The 21,380-nt window shown below is 37.3% G+C and overlaps 2 protein-coding genes and 1 pseudogene across 2 annotated transcripts; all 3 read right to left on the reverse strand.

Moving 5' to 3' along the window:
* Nucleotides 1-4,396: 4,396 nt before the first annotated feature.
* Nucleotides 4,397-8,605, reverse strand: LOC137730325 (sodium/calcium exchanger NCL2-like; annotated as a pseudogene).
* Nucleotides 8,606-9,040: 435 nt separating this feature from the next.
* Nucleotides 9,041-14,968, reverse strand: LOC137730324 (sodium/calcium exchanger NCL2-like). The gene is made up of 7 exons (XM_068469393.1): nucleotides 14,476-14,968; nucleotides 11,734-11,922; nucleotides 11,455-11,636; nucleotides 11,131-11,252; nucleotides 10,767-11,037; nucleotides 10,265-10,573; nucleotides 9,041-10,070 (listed from the first exon to the last, which is right to left on the reverse strand). The coding sequence occupies exons 1-7, from the start codon at nucleotides 14,858-14,860 to the stop codon at nucleotides 9,822-9,824; spliced, it is 1,707 nt and encodes a 568-aa protein (XP_068325494.1). The 5' UTR covers nucleotides 14,861-14,968; the 3' UTR covers nucleotides 9,041-9,821.
* Nucleotides 14,969-18,337: 3,369 nt separating this feature from the next.
* On the reverse strand, nucleotides 18,338-21,207 carry LOC137728786 (E3 ubiquitin-protein ligase At1g63170-like). The gene is made up of 5 exons (XM_068467551.1): nucleotides 20,435-21,207; nucleotides 20,064-20,183; nucleotides 19,827-19,959; nucleotides 19,038-19,202; nucleotides 18,338-18,778 (listed from the first exon to the last, which is right to left on the reverse strand). Exons 1-5 carry the CDS (start codon nucleotides 20,983-20,985, stop codon nucleotides 18,602-18,604), a joined length of 1,146 nt encoding a protein of 381 aa, XP_068323652.1. The 5' UTR covers nucleotides 20,986-21,207; the 3' UTR covers nucleotides 18,338-18,601.
* Nucleotides 21,208-21,380: the final 173 nt, after the last annotated feature.

A 21,380-nucleotide genomic window follows, 5' to 3' on the forward strand; every position in this document is an offset into this window, starting at 1 on the left:
ACTCAGTACAATCTACAAAGGAGTAGATCGGGTCAAGAAAGTGAGATTATAGTCACTTCGAGCAGATTTTGAAACTGCTCACATGAATGAAGGAGAGAGCATCTCCGACTATCACTCAAGGCTCATTGTGATAGTAAATCAGATGAGGAGAAATGGCGAGAGACTCGATGAAGTACGAGTTGTGGAGAAGATACTCCGGTCACTCACATCTAAGTTTGAGCATGTGGTGACTGCCATTGAGGAATCCAAGGATTTGGAGGCGATGAGCGCAGAGGAGCTACTAGGATCCCTCATAGTTCACGAGCAACGCATTCAGAAGAATGCAAACCCCACAACGCTAGAGCAAGCTTTGGAGTCAAAGTTGAATATTGACAAACCAAATGGAGGTCGTGGGCAGTGGAACTCACGTCGTGGGAGTTCATCCAACCGTAGCCGAGGATGAGCCCGAGGAAGAGGTCGAGGCTATGCACAAAATCAAGGTCAGTCTCAGGAGTGGAGATCTACTCGAGGAAAGGCGCATATCCAGTGTCACAACTGTAAGCAATATGGACATTATGCCAATGAATGTTCACATAAAAATGGTGAGCATGTCAACATGGCAGAATCAAGTGGAAATGTTGGTGAAAAACTTACAGTCTTACTAGCACACCATGATATCAGTAGCCAACAAGATGTCTGGTATTTAGACTCTGGTGCAAGCAACCACATGTGTGGAAAGAAAGAGTTTTTTGCCGAACTCAAAGATGGGCCTTATGGATCTGTGAGTCTTGGTGACTCCTCAAAGTTGCCAGTTGAAGGCAAAGGAAAGATCAAAATCATCCAGAAGGATGGTAAAGAAGAATACATCTCCGATACCTACTACATACCAGGTATGAAGAGCAACATTTTGAGCATTGGTCAACTGCTCCAGAAAGGGTATGTTATACATATGGAGGATATGTTTCTCACTCTCAGGAATGCAAGAAGAAAGCTTATTGCACGTGTTCAAATGTCAAAAAACCGAATGTTCCCGTTGAAGTTGAACACAAAGATTGGAAGCTGCAACATCGGTGTAATGGAAAATGAGTCATGGAAATGGCATCTTCGATTTGGCCATCTTCATTTCAATGGCCTAAAGTTGCTGTCAAGTGGAGGAATGGTTCGTGGTCTACCCCAAATTGAAGCCACACGCCAAGTATGTGAAGGTTGTGTGCTTGGCAAGCAAGCACGACTATCGTTCCCTGTTGGTGATACATGGAGAGCAAAGGCACCACTGCAGTTAGTGCACACAGATATATGTGGTCCATTGGATCCCATGTCTTATGGAGGTAATAGGTATTTTATTACCTTCATTGATGATTTCAGTAGAAAGACTTGGGTATATTTTCTCAAGGAGAAGTCAGCTGCCCTAAAAATTTTCAAGGAGTTCAAGGCACTCACAGAGGCTGAAAGTAACCACAAGCTTGTGGCTGTGAGATCAGATAGAGGTGGAGAGTACACCTCCAATGCTTTCCAAGCATACTGCAAGGAGCAAGGAATTAGGCATCAACTTACTGCTGCCTATACCCCACAGCAAAATGGGATAGCCGAAAGAAAGAATCGAACCATCCTTGACATGACAAGGTCCATGCTTAAGGAGAAGAATTTGCCAAAAGAGTTATGGGCAGAAGCTGTAGCTTGTTCGATTTATTTGTTGAATCGATGTCCAACAAAGAGTGTCAAGAGGATGACACCACAAGAGGCTTGGAGTGGATACAAGCCGAATGTTACACACCTAAGAATTTTTGGGTGTGTTGCATATGCTCAAGTTCCAGAAGCCAAGAGGAGGAAACTTGATGATAGAGGTGAGAAGTGTGTGTTTGTGGGCTATAGTGAAGAGTCCAAGGCATACAAGCTCTACAACCCACTAACTGGCAAACTAGTGGTTAGTAGAGATGTCATCTTCAATGAGGAAGAGACATGGAAGTGGAACAACAAAGAAGTCAGTAAAGAGAAGATCGTCTCCACTGATTTTGAAGAACCAGAAGTTGTACCACCTATTGAGCAACAGCCTACTCAAACAATCACAACAACTCCAGTGCACAGAATTGCAAGGAGTGGTCCTACATCTAGTGAGGAAAGCAGCTCCTCAACTCCAGTGAGGTTAAGGAGTCTCACAGAGATTTATGGACAAGAAGAAGAAGAAACCAATTTTTTCTGCTTCTATGCAGACCATGAGCATCTCTCATTCAATGAAGCTGTGGAAGAAAATTGTTGGAAGAAAGCCATGGAAGAAGAGATCCATGCCATCGAGAAGAATGACACTTGGGAGTTGACAAAGCTTCCACCAAATCAGAAGGCTATTGGTGTTAAGTGGGTGTACAAGATCAAACGCACTGCAGATGGGAGTGTAGATCGGTACAAATCAAGGCTTGTAGCAAAGGGCTACAAACAGAAGTATGGAGTGGACTATGATGAAGTCTATGCTCCAGTTGCAAGACTTGACACGGTAAGATTACTAATCTCTCTTGCCGCTCAGCATAAATGGAAAATTTATCAATTAGATGTCAAGTCAGCCTTCCTTAATGGAGTTCTTGAGGAAGAAGTGTATGTGGAACAACCGGAAGGCTTCCAAGTACAAGGAGAAGAAGAAAAGGTGTATCGTTTGAAGAAGGCTTTGTATGGCCTCAAGCAAGCACCACGAGCTTGGAACTCAAGGATTGATAACTACCTTCACCAAAATGGATTTCAGAAATGTCCATACGAGCATTCAGTTTACATGAAGAATGGTGCAAAAGGGGAGTTCTTAATTATTTGTCTCTATGTAGATGACTTGTTGTTTACAGGAAACAATGAAGCAATGTTCTGTGAGTTCAAGCAATCCATGTTCAGTGAATTCGAGATGACTGACAATGGATTAATGTCATACTTTCTTGGCATAGAAGTGAAGCAAGGAAGTGACGGTATCTACATCTCTCAACAAAAGTACATGAGAGATATATTGGAGAAATTCAATATGGACAAGTGCAATATTGTCAACACTCCAGTTGCAACTGGATTGAAGCTGTCCAAGGAAGGAGAAGGTGAGTTTGTAAACTCAACCGTGTACAAAAGCTTGGTTGGAAGCCTAAGGTACCTTACAATCACAAGACCTGATATAGTTTATGGTGTTGGACTCGTGAGTCGATACATGGAAACACCAAGGGAGTCTCATTGGCTGGCCGCCAAGAGAATTTTGAGGTACATAAGAGGTACTCTAAACTATGGTCTATTTTATAATTTTGGTGAAGATGCAAAATTATTTGGTTATTCAGATAGTGATTGGGGAGGTGACCAAGATGAAAGGAAAAGCACAACTGGCTATGTGTTTTTTCTAGGATCAACAACTTTCTCATGGACTTCAAAGAAGCAATCAATTGTTGCTTTGTCATCATGTGAAGCCGAGTATGTTGTTGTAGCCTCAACCGTGTGTGAGGCAATTTGGTTAAGAAATCTGTTGAAGTCAGTGTGTCATCCACAAGTGGAATCGACTGTGATTCATGTGGATAACGTGTCTGCAATCAAACTTGCAAAGAATCCTGTTCAACATGGAAGGAGCAAACACATTGATACCAGGTTCCATTTTCTAAGGGACCATGTGAAGCAAAAGACAATTGAGCTTGTCTATTGTCACACAAAGGAACAAGTGGCTGACATCTTCACTAAGCCACTACCAGTTGAATTATTCCGGTTATTGCGTGAAATGCTAGGCATGAAGGCGTTTTGATTTGAGGGGGCGTGTTGGAAATTCAAATAAAAACAGGCTGTAAAAGGTTGCTTCTAGCTGTTAGTTTCTTTACAGGTTGTATCCACACATGCTGCAACTACAAAGACTAAAGTTTCCTCCATGTGCTAGCTGAAATGGTGATGAAAGACAGCAAGTGTGCTGCCATGTGATGTGCTAGCAGGAAGACAGCAGTGTGCTGCTGTGTATTAGCCGAAAGAGTGTTGATTGCAAGCTGGAAAGATAGCTGCATATGTGTGCTAGATTGTCCAAAGTTCTTGCATGTGTTTTAAAGGGTGTAAAGATGTTAAACACCCCATTCATTGCATGTGTTGTTGCATTGTTTATCAATTTCTGTTTTGTATAAATAGGCCATCTTGCTAAGCTTTATAGCATCCCATCCAAATCCCATTTCCATTCTCATTTTCAGCTTGTAAGCTTTAAGAGTTGTAAACTCTTCTAATATTTCAAAGTGTTTGTTATCACCAAGCTTGCTACTTCTTTCATATATCAAAGTCCAAGTGTTTTACCAAAGCTTGTTGCTTCCCTCCTTTCTCTATTTCTTTGTCCAATTTTATTGAGAGTGAAAGTGAGAGGTGTGATAGAGTTTGTAAACTTATCACCCACATATTTTGGTATTGAGTTAGTAAACTCTTGTGAATACCAACAGGCATATCATTGGGAAGGTCGAAAACCTAAATTCAAATCAAGATTAAAAAGATACACAAACCCAAGGACGAGTTTTTTGGAGAAGAGTAGAATGATGCAGTGCATGGGGAACAAATATATTTAAGGCTTTAGTGACTTCTCATCTCTCAAAACCTTTCTGACCTCTTTTAATTGAATTGCCTAGTAACTATCTTACTCTTAAATATTTAATATACCAATGCTTTGTAATTTCCCTATTTAAGGGGCTCCATACGTATCCTTAAAGTAGTGAAATTAATGAATTAAAGTTAATCTAAGAAGAGAGTGAGTTTTCTCCTCCTTAAAATCAAGTGTGAGACTTGGTTGTGTTGAGTGAATTCATGATTAGCGACGTGTTGGAGAGATGGAGAGTTTATATTGATCATTTGCTCACGGATAGTATTAGGGAGTAAATTTTGATGTATAAATCGGGAGAAATAAGTGTTTGACATCATTAGACGCTCAAAGTGTGTGAAGTAGTTAAAACAATATATTTGAGTTTATGGAGACAAACAGACCTCAGAAAGTGTTAAGGAGATGGCATTCTCCGTCTTGTCTTTGGCAGACGATACAGACATTGGCGCCACTCTGTATTTTGTAGCCAAGGGTATCACAACATACGAGGTCGTGAAAGAAGGGATGCTTGCAGCAGTGGAAAACTCTTGGAGACTTACCATGAGGGGCATTGAAAGAAAAACCGTTATGGCAGTTCCTAGAATAATTAGAAAAGCAGCCTTCAGGAGATTCATCCACGATGTATCAGCACCCCTAGTCTTCTTTTTCTTAGAGATCAGCGGTGTCTGCTGATCTTCCATAGATGTCTCATTCTGCAAGTGCAGTTTAATGACCCGAATGAAAATCTTGTTTTTCTAATCATTCAAGCATAGTCCTATGAGGCAAATGCGGGTGTAAGAGCAGATGTGCTCATCCCTTATGCAGGTAATTTCAAGTCCCTCTTCCCGATGTTTACATTAGTTAAAGTAAAATATTGCTTGTGTAAAAAAAAAATACTTATGTCCTACCGGGGCTGAATTTATACCTTGGAATGATTTCTTCTGAAAAGCGATCTATGTTCGTTATCTTTACCGTTGGCAGGGGTCTTATATAGCTTAATCCATTTTGAGAGTCCATTCACAAACTCCATCTCAGCTATTTGAGCGTCGCCAAAGAGATCAGATTGCTTCATCACTTATTCCGCATAATCATCATCATCCAGACCTATTTCTTCTATTTGTATTCCTAGGATCAATGCTCTAAGTTCATCTGCTGATATGTATGTGTTATGATTCTTGTCTATTCTATGGAACAGCCTGCAAATAAATTTAGAAAACGACTAAATGATGAGAACATGGCATTTCAGCCATTCAGGTGGAGTGAACTAAAAACAGAAACCGGGTACTTACTCTTTTATACTGGATTCATTAGCATTTCCGTCTATTGTCAGAAGACTCGGCAGTATCTTCGGTATGTATTTACGCATCAAATATTCAAGCCTTCTGCTCTGAATCCATGGTTGAAAGAACTGCATAATTGTTTTCTATCAGTTAAGAAGTTCACGAATACAACATTTCTAACTTTTGTACTTTGTTCGTCGTTGCTTAAACAATCAAAAGTCTTTCTCGGATTCTTATAATTTCAGTATGTTAATTATTTCATCTTTCTTACACAATAAGTCAAATTTTACTATCATCTAAGTATTGCCGAGGCAGATTTTATATTCTTGAAGTTGTGTTACCTGGTAGATGATGTAAGTGGCAAGGATTGCAGATGCAGTCAGTAGAGAAATTAAGATCACAACTCGAACTGCTGTGGTTGAAGTCAAGATTTTTGCCAGTTGAAGAAAGAGAAATGGGATCAACAAGAGCATGATGATTCTTGCAGTATCCCGGGTTTCGACATCAGTTCTTACACCAGAACCTGCACAACCATGTTTACTTACACATTAAGTTATCATATTTAAGAGCTCTCTCTCAGTGAGTGTTGATTAGTGTTGTGGAGATCAGAGAAGAAGTGAACCAGTTAAACTGAAGGGGTTCTTATTTTCTGGATTTGATGAAGTTTGAGAATCCGAGAGGTCGGAGCTACCGAAAGCAACAACAGAACCCCAAATTAGGGTAAGAATCATGATTGTTGATCCTGCAAGCATGCTCATGTTCATTTCTGCCATTTCCTCCGCAGTTTCTGTAGTTGCTGTAATTCCAGTTACTGAGGAACAAAATGTGAATTGTCGTCATGAATTTACAAGACATAATACAGGTCAAATGTATACTTTGATTTAAAAGTTAAAACCAAAACTTCTGAACTGTTCTCCAAATTGTCAAGCAATTACTAGGCAAGTCAAAATCATTTAAACTAGGGAGTTTTAATGAAAACAACATTTTTACTCTAAAAAGTCATTCTTAGTACTATTTAATTACAACATCTTTTTGTTTTTTTATTAAAACTCAAAGTTTTCAAATCCTTTTTATTAGTTTTTATTTTAAACTATGAATCTCTAATACACATTCACACTCTTAACACGCCTCGTCATGTTAAGTATATAGAGGTAAGCAACTAAGCCACAAAATTAAGCACATGAGTTGTTGAGATCTACGATTCAACACATGAGTATAGTCTCTATTTCGATATCACATTTACACTCTTAACACATTTCGTCATGTTAAGTATGTATATATATTTATATAAAGGTGAGCAACTGAACCACAAAATAGAGACCCAAGATAATTAAACTTCTATGTAAAGCTTTAATTCCTCGAAGTTAGATTCCTACCAATAAGATTACGGTCATCGCAGTTTAGGTACCTTTTTTAATTTTTTTTTTTCGTAAATTTTCAAAATTCTCTCTCTTATTTTACCTGCTCTGACATGGTCGGGGATTTGCAGAAGTTGTTACTTTTGAAGGAATCGGATCCTATCTGAAATTAAAGGAATTGAGCCTAATGATTAAATGATTCAAATAATTAAAATTTGATTTAACAGTTACAATTATTATAATTTTAAAATATCTCCTTATTTGTAATCGTTTGATCAAATTTTAATGATTTAAATCATTTGATGAATAGTCTCAGTTCTTTTAGGTATGTAGGGGATCCGGTTCCCCTTTTGAATTCATTGTATATGCCTGATTAAATAAAAAAAGATAGAATAGACTGTAAATATATATTATTTTAAATAACTATTCTTTCCTTCTTTTTTTTTTTGGTTAAAGTAACGGATTCCTCCTCGGATCCCAGGGATCAAGACACAAGAATTGTTCATCAAAAATCGTGCGGCCATAATTAAATGTTTTTTTATGTAAAACGAGATTGTTTTACTTTTAAAAATATAAAAAATATTTAATTGTGACCGCATGATCTTTGATGAACGGTCATTATGCCTTGATTCCCAAGATTCCCAGGAAGGGGATCCAGAGAGGATCCAAATCCAAAAGTAACTATTCTTTCCTTTATTGTATTCAGAACAAATATTAAGCTAAGAAAAGTGAACCAAGCTGGCAACATTGACTAATAAAATAGTCTCCAACTTCTTGATGGATGAATATGCATGGAGGAGGATTAAGATTGACTATCGACCCATTTGAGTATTTTATCGTACTACTAACTCAAGACTCGATCCTTGATGACTTACATTTTTTATTATTAGTGCAATTCCGCTAATTAATACTTGTTAATGTCAGTGAGAAATGCTCGGACTGTTCAGGATTTTTCTTATTCTTTTAAATGGTGCTTTATTTGTCTATTTCTATGAAATGAAGAACAATATAAAGGAGAGGAAGACGATCGATGAACTAATAACAAACAATACAAGCTGAGGTTTGAGAAGAAATTAAGGATCTTACCAAGAACCACTCCAACTTGTGGAATCAAGCCAAGCAGGTGGAAAGCAGTAGCACCGAAGATACCAGTCCCAAACAATTCAAAGAAGATTTCAGATCCTCTTGAAACGTAATGATCCGCGAGGGAGAGCAAGACCTCGTTAGACGATTATCAGAAAAAGAAGCCCCCGAACTGAAGTTGCACAAGGCAAGAAGCCATAAATTGGTTCACAAGTCACAGAATCTACTTTAAGATTCAGAGCTTCGATGATCGAAGATTGGCTTCCATCGGATATAAGAGCGGAGTCTCTGAAAATCCGGCCGCTTCCTAAATGGACTAGTTGGAGGACCATAAAAATAATGAACAGAGCTGGTCTTAACATATCCAGAGACACTTAGCTTTGCAATGAATAATTATTCCAAATGAGAAACTTGGCGCTTGATTAGGTTTAAATGGAGATCAACTCCATGCAAGTTGTGGCATAAAAATCGGATTTGGATCCTCTCCTGAGCTAATGGAGAGGATCCTCCTCATCAATCATCATGGGCCGTTAAATTTTTATCTAACGGCTACAAATAAGAGGTCCCTTTAAAAGTATAATGATTATAGCCGTTGGATAAAAATCCAACGGCTCAGGATGATTGATGAGGAGGATCCTCTCCATTAGCTCAGGATCCAAATCCATAAAAATCAAGCAAGTTGTTGATATTAGCAAGTCCATTTTTTCCTTCGTCTAGATTTTGAACAGTAAGAACAGAAGTTAGTAATTTATAGAATGTGGCAGGTTGCAGAAAATGGTACCTGCTACCTAATTGGATTTTCCAATAATTTGACCAAATATATTCCTATGTAGTTGCCCCACAATGCCATCAACCATCGCATCGTTTTGGATATAAGTAATGAAACTCTTTAAATATAAACGCACATATTAATGAATAAATTTAGTCTATCGAATTATGCGTATATAAATTAGATCAGTTGATTATGATAATGTACTTTTTTCACTTAAATTTTGAATTTTTCTTCCAATAAATTAGAGTAGTTTAAACTACGTATCATCTTATGACTCTTCTCATTTAAAATAACCACGATGTAAAAACGAATTAACAATATAGCCTAGCTTGAAATACAAATCCATATGAAGATTCACCAGTGAGCTGTAGGATAGGCAGGTCTCTTTCATTATCCTAATTGTCTGCGGAATCTGAATTAATTAATCAAAGTACTAAGATTCTTCAATGCCAACTTTTAATTAAAAAAAATAAATAAATAAAAGGTTAAAGATCCAAACGTGCTGCAGACTGCAAAGTGGTAGAGGTGGGTTGAATTTTGCTGAAGCAATAGCTTGTTTTCTAGTTTTTCCTTCCTTCATCAGAGATGTGGACTAAAATAAAGATAATCAATGACTACAATACTCTTATTTTCCTGTTAATAACAAAGTGGTATTTTAAATTACTTTAACCTTTACGGTATTTTAAATTACTCTACCTATGATCTTCAAGTTTATGTTTTTATTTACAGTCCGAATTATATTTGCAGTGACATTTAGATATTGGTTACAATGAAAAGCATATTTTGCTAGTCACGAAACTGTTGGCTTAAGACCATCCGATAACAGTGGTAAGAACATAAACCAGCAGCAGTGATAGAGGGTACAGAATGTATGCTAGAATGCTTGTCCAAAATGGGAACTTCCTGCTGAAGCTGGTAGAAAGACCAACTGCTGTCGAAATAAGTAAAACAACTAAAACATCAGCAGCCACGTCCCATGATAAATTGCGTATATAAACGAGCGCCAAAAATATGACCAACCCCACAATGTTGTTCATGAACGTGGCGTTGTAAATCTGCAGAGAACAGTTCAAATGTCAGATGATATTGATCATATGGAGTTGTAGTGTTGTGTTTTGGCTCATGGAAAGTATTAGGGACGGACCTTTGGAATATAAATCGGGGAGAAGTAAGTGTTTGACATCATTAGACGCTCAAGTGTGTGATAGTAGTTAAAACAATATATTTGAGTTTATGGAGAGAAACAGACCTCAGAAAGTGTTAAAGAGATGGCATTCTCCGTCTTCTCTTTGGCAGACGTTACTGACATTAGCGCCAGTCTGTAGTTTGTAGCCAAGGGTATCACAACATACGAGACCGCGAAAGAAGGGATGCTTGCAGCAGTGGAAAACTTTTGGAGACTTTCCATGAGGGGCGTTGAAAGAAAAACCGTCATGGCAGTTCCTAGAATAATTAGAAAAGCAGCCTTCAGGAGATTCATCCACGATGTAGTAGCACCCTTAGTCTCCTTTTTCTTAGAGATCAGTGGCGTAAGCTGATCTTCTATAGATTTCTCATTCTGCAAGTGCAGTTTAATGACCCGGATGAAACTCTAGTTTTTCTAAGCATTCAAGTTAGTCCTATCAGGCAAATTAATGCAGGCGTAGGGAGGTAATTTAAGGTCCCTCTCTCCAGTGTTCACATTAGCTTAAAGTAAAATATTGCTTGTGTATAAAAAATATACTAGTAGTCCTACTGGGGCTGAATTATACCTTGGAATTATTTCTTCTGAAAAGCGATCTATGTTCATGACCTTTACCGTTGGCAGGGGGCTTAGCTAGATTAATCCATTTTGAGATTCCATTCACAAACTCCGTCTCATCTATTTGACCGTCGCCAGAGGGATCAAATTGCTTCATCACTTCTGCTACATAATCATCGTCATCCAGACCTATTTCGTTTATTTGTATTCCTAGGATCAATGCTTTAAGCTCATCTGCTGAGATGTATGCGTTATTATTCTTGTCTATTCTATGGAACAGCCTGCAAATAAATTTAGAAAACGACTAAATGATGAGATCATGGCATTTCAGCGATTCAGGTGGAGTAAGCTAAAAATAGAAACCGGGTACTTACCCTTTTATACTGGATACATTAGGGTTTCCGCCTACTCTCATAAGACTCGCCAGTATGCTTTTTGGTATGTATTTACGCATCAAATATTCAAGCCTTCTGTGTTGAATCCATGGTTGAAAGAACTGCATAATTTTTTTTCTATCAGTTAAGAAGTTCACGAATACAACATTTCGAACTTATGTACTGTGTTCATCGTTGCTTAAACAATCAGTCTTTTTCAGATTCTTATTAAGTTATTTCATCTTTCATATATACACAATAAATCGAACTTTTACTATCATCTAAGTATTGCCGAGCAGATTTTATATTCTTGAAGTGTGTTACCTGGTAAATGAAGTAAGTGGCAAGGAATGCAGATGCAATCAGTAGAGAAATTAAGATCACAACTCGAACCGCTGTAGTTGAAGTCAAGATTTTTGCCAGCTGAAGAATGAGATATGGGATCAACGAGAGCATCATGATTCTTGCAGTATCTCGGGCTTCGATATCAGTTCTTACACCAGAATCTGCACAGCCATGTTTACTTACACAATAAGTTATCATATTTTAGACCTCTTTCTGTCAGTGAGTGAACTAGTGTTTGTGGAGATTAGAGAAGTAAACCAGTTAAACTGAAGGGTTTCTTATTTTCTGGATTTGATGAAGTTTGAGAATCCGAGAGGTCGGAGCTACCGAAAGCAACAACAGAACCCCAAATTATGGTAAGAATCATGATAGATGATCCTGCAAGCATGCTCATGCTCATTTCTGCCATTTCCTCCGCAGTTTCTGTAGTTGCTGTAACTCCAATTACTGGGGAACAAAATGTGAATTTCTGTCATCAATTTATAAAATATAATACATGTCATGTGTATTATTACTTTGATTTAAAACTTAAAACCAAAACTTCTGAACATTTCTCCAAATAGTCAAGCAATTACTAAGCAAGTCATAATCATTTAAACTACTAATCTATTGAGAATGAGTCTCACATTGATGGGATGAGAGACTTTGCATGGGCTTATAAGTAAGTTGGACTACTTCTCATATTACCAATTGATTCATGGTGGAACCTCAACTTTCTTCATGTTATCAAAACAACTTGTCCCAAGTGTGAAGTTAAATGGCCACACGCGCTCCATGTCATCCCGTTGTGTTGTTGATGTGTTAGCCTTGAAAATTTGCTAAACGTGAGGGGGCGTGTTGAGAATGAGTCTCACATTAATAGGACTTTGAATGAGCTTATACGTAAGTTGGACTACTCTTCCTATTGCCAATTGGTTTGATGGTGGAATCTCAAGTTTCTTTGCTCTAATACTCATTCACGCTCAATACATATTCAACACGTGAGTTGTTGAGATCAACGATTCAACACATGCGTATAGTTTGCTCTGATGCAATGTATTAAGGTCATTACAATTTAGGTACTCTTTTTTATTTTTTATTTTTTGTAATTTTTCAAAATTCTCTCTCTTCTTTAGGCTCCAGGTCTGGTGTCCCTTAAAATGTGTCTCATTTGTATCTGTTAACTTTATTTATTTAACATTTAAATTTAAACAAAAAATCCAAAATAATAAAAAACTGTTGGATTAATAAGGTGAACAAACCCAAATAGGATTCTTCACCTTCTTTTACGTGGCTGTTGAGTGAACAAACTTCTCTGTTCAAGCTTTCTGGTAGAAAGTGAGATTAATGAGCAAGCTTCTGCATCCCAACTGAAAGGTGATCAAGGAACTCCATGCTATGAATCATATATACATATATATATATATATATATATATATATATATATTTCACAAAAAAAAAAAAGTATATATATACACTTATTGAACCATTTATAATTTTCTTGCTGAAATATTTATATATAAATTTGACTCTTATATTGTATTTTTCATTTTTCCTTGAGGACATGGACGAAGAAGATAATCCCAGTGAAGCCAATGGAACAAAAGAATGAATTTTACTTTGTTTTTAGAGTGAAATTCGTTTGACACCAAGCACCTACAAGAGCTTTCATTTAGTCACAAATCAGTTCTTGCATTTAAGGGACATATATAGTACTATAGTTTTGGTTTTGTGTAATTCAATCAACTCAACTATGAATGATGATTTCATATTTGTTATAATCTCACTCGCCTCAAACTGAAATATTGAGCACTACAGTTCTAGTTTTGTATATAGTGAAAAATGGAGCTTTGTATTTTCTGCACGAGAATAACAACAGCAACGTACACACAATCGATAATTACTAAAGCCCTCAATTTGCCTACTCAACTCTTTACCCAGTACGCAATAGTCCCATTGCTTCGAATCGTTTTTGTCTTCATTAATCCTTAAATCCTAGATCATTTTTGTCTTCATTAATCCTTGTTCACCTTGGCAACTCAACACCCATGGAAAGAAAGTGAAGAATTCTATTTCAAATACGGCTTTTCATATGCTTCACTGGTATTATCTTCTCCAACCATGTCCTTAAGGAAAAATGAAAAATACAATATATAAGAGTCAAATTTATATATGAATATTTCAGCAAGAAAATTATAAATGGTTCAATTATATATAGACACACACACACACACACAGATATATATATACACATCCATACCTTATTCAGTGTATATATATTTTGACAAAAAATACACACACACACACACACACACACGCACATACATACATACATCCAGGGACGCATAAGCTTGTTCATTAATCTCACTTTCTACCAGAAAGCTTGAACAGAGAAGTTTGTTCACTCAACAGCCACATAAAAGAAGGTGAAGAATCATATTTGGGTTTGCTCACCTCGTTAACCCAACAGTTTTTTATTATTTTGAATTTTTTTTTAAATTTAAATGTTAAATAAATAAAGTTAACAGAGTTAAGTTAAAGGACATATGTCAACATATTAGCAAGAAGACACAAATGAGACACATTTTAAGGGACACCAGCCTGGAGCCTCTTCTTTATACCTGCTCTTCATATTTTTACGTTCGGGAAACAATTATAAAATGACAAACTATGAAGCTGTACACCTGGATTTATAATTAACTCGCTAATTAATTAAGTAGGCCACCTCACTATCCCCCATTAGAGCATTTTATCATACTATTGCTAACTCAAGACTCAACCTTTGATGACTTAAATTTTTTTTATAATTAGTGCAGTTCCCCTAATTGACAACTGTTAACGTCAGTGAGAAATACTCAAACATTTTAGGCTTATTCTTCTTCAAAATGGTGCTTTAATTGTCAATTACGATGAAGTGAAGAACAATGTAGCATAATAGACTTTATAGACGAGAGGAAGACGATCGATGAGCTAATAACAAACGATACATGCTGAGGCTTGAGAAGAAATTAAAGAGCTTACCAAGAACCATTCCAACTTGTGGAATCACGCCAAGCATGTGGAAAGCACTAGCACCAAAGACACCAGTCCCAAACAATTCAAAGAAGATACCAGATCCTCTTGAAACATAATGATCTGCGAGGGAGAGCAAGACCTCGTAGACGATAACCAGAAAAAGAAGCCCCCAAACTGAAGTTGCACAAGGCAAGAATCCATACGTTGGTTCACAAGTCACATAATCTGCTCTAAGATTCAGTGCTTCGAGGATCGAAGATTGGCTTATTACGTCGTTCATTCCATGTGATACAAGACCGGAGTCTCTAACAATCCGGCCGCTTCCTAAATGGACCAGTTGGAGGACCAGAGATATAATGAACAAAGCTGGTCTTGACATTTGTCTTGACATATCCAGAGACACTTAGCTTTGTAATGAAAATATGTGAATGAGGAAACTTGGTACTTGATTAGGTTTATATGGAGATCGATACCATGCAAGTTGTGGCATCAGAAAAAATGGGCAAAAAAATCAAGCCAGTTGTCTGACATAAGCAAAATCCATCTTTTCCTTCCTCTAAATTTACAAGTAAGAACAAAAGTTAGTAAATTCATAGAAAGCGGCAGTTTTACAGAAACAGCTACCTACCTATTTGGATTTTTTTAAACAATTTGACAAATATATTCTTCTATACTTGCTCCACAATGACATTAATTATTGCATAGTTTTGGATATAAGTAATGAAAGTCTCTAAATATAAATGCACACGTTAACGGATACGTTGACTAGTCTATTGTATTATGCGTATACAAGTTAAGTCAATCTCTCAAATATCAAGGTTTTATTTCTGATAAATTAGAGTAGTTTAAAATATGTATCGTCTTATGACTCTTATATCAATTAAAATAATCACGTAGTAACTAAAGATTTTATATTGATGACAAGCATAACAAGTATTAGCCCGAAGAGATTCATACTAAGATTCATCATAGAGCTTTAGTATTCATAGGCCTCTTTCATTATCCTAACTGTCAGGGGAATCTGAGTTGTTGAATCAAAGTAGATTTTTTAATGAACTGGACTTGGCTGCTGCAAATTCAGTAGCAGCTGCTACTTACATCTAATTCTAGCTGGACACGTGTCCAAAGTTTGATTTTTTTAATCAAAACTTGAATACGTGTTTAGTCAGAATTGGATGTAAGCAGTAGCGAAGTTAAATCCTTTTTCAATGCCAACTTTTAATTTAAAAAACATGGTTAACGATCCAAACGTGAGCTGCAGAGTGGTACAGGTGGGGTTGAATTTTGGTGAAAAAATAGCTTGTTTCTATTTTTTTGTTTCTTCATCAGTACGAGGATCTTTGTATCCATGCATATGACGAGAACTGGACTAATCTAAAGATAATCAATGACTACAATAGTCTTGTTTTTCTGTTAACACTGTGGTATTTTAAATTACTTTCACTTATTCCCGAGAACTAGTGGAACCCGCGTAGTACTTTGGGACGAATTTTAAGCTCTTATTTCACAAAGCATGTTCTAGATTCGATTCTTGACGTTGAATTACACGATAGTATAGTCATGAAAAATTAAAATGCATCTGAGTCTAAAAAGGTAAATTACAATAGCACAGCTACCCACTAGCCCCTTTTCAAAACAGAAAAAGCATATGCATGAATGATATCTTTCTGTCAACCTAATGCTGCAACAAGAACCACATGTCCACTTGGTCAAGCGCTGAATAGTCATTATATACAAACTTTGGGGTCTAAATCATTTAATACCAAACTTGGACCGTTCACTCTTACGTAGGAAAATTATAGACGTCAGCATGTGAGATGCGGTGTCGTGTAAAGTTGGTTTTGATCAATAAGAGTATACAAGTTAGGTCAATCTCTCAAATATCGAGGTTTTATTTCTAATAAATTAGAGTAGTTTAAAATATGGATCGTCTTATGATTCTTATATTATTTAAAATAATCACGTAGTAACTAAAGATTTTATATTGATGACAAGCATAACAAGTATTAGCCCGAAGAGATTCGTACAAAGATTCATCATAGAGCTTTAGTATTCGTATGCCTCCTTCATTATCCTAACTGTCTGCGGAATTTGAGTTGGTGAATCAAAGTAGATTTTTTTAATGAACTAGACTTGGCTACTGCAAATTCAGCAGCTGCTGCTTATACCCAATTCCGGCTGGATACGTGTCTAAATTTTAATTTTTTTAATCAAAACTCGAATACGTGTCTAGTCGGAATTGGATGTAAACAGTAGCGAAGTTAAATCCTTTTTCAATGTCAACTTTTAATTTAAAAAACATGGTTAACGATCCAAACGTGAGCTGCAGAGTGGTACAGGTGGGGTTGAATTTTGGTGAAAAAATAGCTTGTTTCTATTTTTTTTATTTCTTCATCAGTACGAGGATCTTTGTATCCACGCATATGACGAGAACTGGACTAATCTAAAGATAATCAATGACTACAATAGTCTTCTTTTTCTGTTAACACTGTGGTATTTTAAATTACTTTCACTTATTCCCGAGAACTAGTGGAACATGCATAGTACTTGGTGACGAATTTTAAGCTCTTATTTTACACAGTAAATTCTAAATTCGATTTTTAATGTTGATAAATTACACGATAGTATAATCATGAAAAAATTAAAATGCCTCTAAGTGTAAAAAGGTAAATTACAATAGCACAGCTACCCACTAGCCCCTTTTCAAAACAGAAAAAGCATATGCCGAATGATATCTTTCTGTCAACCTAATGCTGCAACAAGAACCACATGGATGTCAAGCGTTGAATAGTCATTATATACAAACTTTGGGGTCTAAATCATTTAATACTAAATCATTTAATGCGGTGTCGTGTAAAGTTGGTTTTGATCAATAAGCAAGCAAACCGAAAGGCTAAATTAACTCCATCATCCCTGAGTTCGTGTGCAATTCGATGGCTTACCAAGAACCCTCCTCCAATGGCGAAGCCGCGATGAGAGGCAGTTCGACGGGGAAGGAAGGAATGGGATGGCGTCAAGGATGACTTCTTTTGTGGATAAACGAAGAACACCCCCTCGTATGTGCTTCTCTATAAAATAAAATAAAATAAAGTGATTTTTAAGTAATTATATGAAAAAATATCTCTCATGTGCTTCTTCCAAAAATAGTTATACATCCCAAAATCACTTTCAAACATACCCTTAGTGTTTTTTTCTTTCTTTTTTTTTTTATTTTTTTTATTTTCTAACAAGCAAATATTCTTCACTAATTTCACACTAAATAGGAGGAGTGTTTGAATTTGAGACATAGTGGTTCGAAAAAGAAGACCCTAAACATCAACACAATCCTAACCCTTGATGCATGATCCTTGTTTATTTTGAATATTGAAATGTTTTGAGATTTTTTTTTTTAAATAGAAATAAGACATTTTTTTTCTTCCAAATAGTGATTATACCGACTTAGCAAGTGGTGAGAGAGTAACACTCCAATTCAACCTGATAAATTGTCGATAGGTTTGTTTGAAACAATTGGTCCATTTGGTTGGAAGAAAGAATTCCCCTTGGATCACATCCGGACCCAAATTATGGGGATCCCAGAGATCCTCATATCAGTCAAAAATTATTTGATTTTTTTTATTTATATATATATAGTATTTGACTAAAACTATTCGCACGATATACAATGAACAACTAAGATGTGGATACCTCTAGGATCCCCAAGTAGATCTGGAGATAATCCTCTTCCGAAAGAATTAAACTTGTAAAGATACAATTTTGCAGACAATTTTGAATTGGGTTATATCCTCACCATAAATCCTTTGGGGGTAATTATGAAGCAAAAAATAATTTAAAAAATTCTAGACCTGACACGTGAACTTTACAACCAAAAGACGAGAATATTCTTGTTAAATACTATTTTGTAATTTACGTCAAAAAAGGTAGGACTACTACATATTAAACATTTTGTTTATAAGATATCACACAAATGACTTTCATTATACAAACTAACATTCTTGGAGGTGAAGATGCTCCCGCAACAAACCCGACCGTGAAGTTGCATCCGGATTCCGGCAGATGGTGAAATCTTTCATGGTCTATACACATAGGAGCAGGGCATGCAATATCCTCATAACTGTTATACAGAACTTACTTTTTATACTTCTTCGCTACTGCTTTGGCTAACGGACTTCAAAATGTTGAACTTGCAGAGTGGGCAGGTGGCATTGATCTGTAACCATTTGTCTATGCAGGTGCAGTGAAAGTGGTGACAGCAAGGAAGTTCACGCAGTTCAATTCCATCTTCGTAGGCACAAAGGCAGATGCAACATTCCTAAGATTAACACAACTCACGTAATAAGCACACTTAGTGATTTGGTGTAGGGTTAATTTGGCAATGAGAAACTGAAACCCCGGATCTGGTGCCCCAGACTTCATACACATGACTTGAAAGGCTCAATTGCTGAACAAGTACATGTACGAATTCCAGTTGGTAATACAAAAACCTATTTCAGCATGCCATTTAAAAACAATTAACTATTTTATGAGACTTTTCTAGTAATAAGATATCAAGAATGTATCATGGAACTTACAGCATCCTCTGGGGAGAGAACATTTTCGGTAGGTGTAGTAGTGTCGCATTCAGTCATTACTCCTCCAAAAGATTCTTGGATCTCACCATTAACTTTGTCAAAATCAGGTATCTTGCGGAACTTGTACTTTGGCAAACGATCGATCTCTTCCTTTGTTGCTCCTTCCTGTCCAGAAACGAAAAAATGACCAGGAAATTAGGGACAGACAGTATTTAACAGCATATAAGTGGTTTAGGGACAGACAGTATTTAACTGCATATAAGCGGAAGGAAGGTATAAAGTTCTCACAGATTCTGTTAATGAAATTCAATACTTCTCCTAAAAAAGTAAACGACTTGTACACAGAAACCGTGCAAGATAACGACTCATACACAGAAACTGTGCAAGATATGATAGTCAAAATTTGACAAATAAAAACAAAGTCACTGTAAATCTCCAAGAGCAGAAAATCACTGCTAGACAATGTCTTCACATGGCATGTTTAGATCTTAACTCAGAATCCCAGTGGGGATTGGAGATAATTTCCTATCCGAAAGTTTTAGTGCATTCAATTGCAACAGACAACAGAAACATTACAATATATTCTTAGTTTGCCTCATATATAGCCTTGACTCTTGAGGCTCGAGAAGATAAGAGGCGTAATGTTGTGCAATAGACATTCACCAGTCAAAGTAGATCTTATGTCCATACGACAAGCGACAAATTTATTCAAGTGGCATCATAAAATCACTGATTATCAAGCACCCTTAACGTACGGAATAAACTCAAACATTTCCTACAAGCACATACCTGATCTGTCACAACATACAAGATGGCAATGATGCAGGGGAGACAGAAGCAAACGGCAATACCAACGAGAGATGCAAGAACAACGCAGATGACTACAAAAACAACATCCAAAGCAAGAAAAGTGATACATATCCTGCAAAAGAAAACCATATTTTATAAGCCTACAAAGTCGACAGCATGCGCAGAAAGGACTTGAAAGAAAACAGAAGCAAAAAGGGACAATTAGCTCAAACAAACCAGTATAACTGGGGAGATTCCTCTGTCAAATTTTCACCGCCAGCAGTCACCCAGTAGAACCCAAGAATCCACCAGATAAACGAAAATACCGTATTCGCAGACTCCAAATTCTTTGCAACACTGCCACATCAAACCATCAATCAATCTCAGTCAAAACAATTTCTTCAATTGGAAAATGGGTTCTTTCCTAGAGGCCAAAATCCAATCCAAAATTCCCAAATTTAACAATTTTCACCCAAAAACAGACAATGCAACAGCTACAGTACTACAAACAGTAACAGTTAATACTCAAAACCCCAGTTCAAGTTCTCAATTAACCCTAAAACCAAAAGGTTAATAATTTCAAAAGAGAAAAAGAGAAAGGGAAAAACCTGGTGGCAGTGTAATCTGTGCTCTGCTCAACTCCATAGTCCTCAGCATCATCACTCCCAGACCCAGATGAACTTTCCCACGCAGAACTCGCTTCCGCCCCCGCCGCCGCTTGACCTCCGCGCCTCCTCCGCTTGCACTCCACGACCACGCAGACCATATGCACCAGGCACTGAAACGCGTACCCGCCAATCCAAGTCCTCAAAGGCACGGAAGGCTCCTCTTTCCAGCTCAGCGACAGCACCCCGACGGCAAGTCCCAGGAGCCCAGCGTTCCACAATAGGTCCAAAACGATAATCGGCCGCGAGTAGGCCCAGTCGCTCTGGCGATCCTCCACCTGCTCCGCCGCGGCCTCACGGACTCTAACCGACGGCTCTCGCAGCATCATCCGGCGGCTGCTCGCGCGTCGCAAGAACCGAGCTGCGCCACGGAGAGGATGCGGCGGCCGACGTATGAGTCTCCGGCTCCGGACGATGTTGTCCGCGATAGAGTGGCCTAAAAGCGGCGACGAGGCGTCGGAGGGAGAGGGTTGATATTGGTTTGAGCTCAACATTTTTTTCAATTTTACTGAATTTCGAAGCTAATTGAATTGGGGATTTTCCATTTGATCTGGAAAAGTGAAATTTAGGGTTAGAGTGTGGGGGATCGAATTGAAAGATTGGATTTTTTGTGATCGGAAAATTTGGTGAGCGTTTTGTATCGTGGTAAGGAAGAACACACTCCAAAGACGAATCACATGGGGTTTTGGCAACCGTTGAATAAGACGGACGAGTTGACGTACGCGCGGGACTACCGAAGCATATTTTGTTTTATTTTGTTGTAAATAGGAAAAAGAGAAAAGGAAATTAATTTTGGATAATTTTGCCATTTTGTCATTTATTAGAGAGGCAAAAGGATATGGTCAAGTGGTATTTTATAGATTTCATAGTACACATCCACTTGTACCCC

This window comes from Pyrus communis, chromosome 3, assembly GCF_963583255.1.
Source record: "Pyrus communis chromosome 3, drPyrComm1.1, whole genome shotgun sequence".
Lineage (NCBI taxonomy): Eukaryota > Viridiplantae > Streptophyta > Magnoliopsida > Rosales > Rosaceae > Pyrus > Pyrus communis.

Coding starts and splice junctions, on each gene's coding strand:
- LOC137728786 (XM_068467551.1), bottom strand. CDS start 20,985: ATGTTGAGCTCAAACCAATATCAACCCTCTCCCTCCGACGCCTCGTCG. Junction 20,184..20,434: donor ACAGATTACACTGCCACCAG/GTTTTTCCCTTT, acceptor TTGATGTGGCAG/TGTTGCAAAGAATTTGGAGT. Junction 19,960..20,063: donor GAATCTCCCCAGTTATACTG/GTTTGTTTGAGC, acceptor TTTCTTTTGCAG/GATATGTATCACTTTTCTTG.
- LOC137730324 (XM_068469393.1), bottom strand. CDS start 14,860: ATGTCAAGACAAATGTCAAGACCAGCTTTGTTCATTATATCTCTGGTC. Junction 11,038..11,130: donor AATGTATCCAGTATAAAAGG/GTAAGTACCCGG, acceptor ATTTATTTGCAG/GCTGTTCCATAGAATAGACA. Junction 10,574..10,766: donor TCAGAAGAAATAATTCCAAG/GTATAATTCAGC, acceptor CTGCACTTGCAG/AATGAGAAATCTATAGAAGA.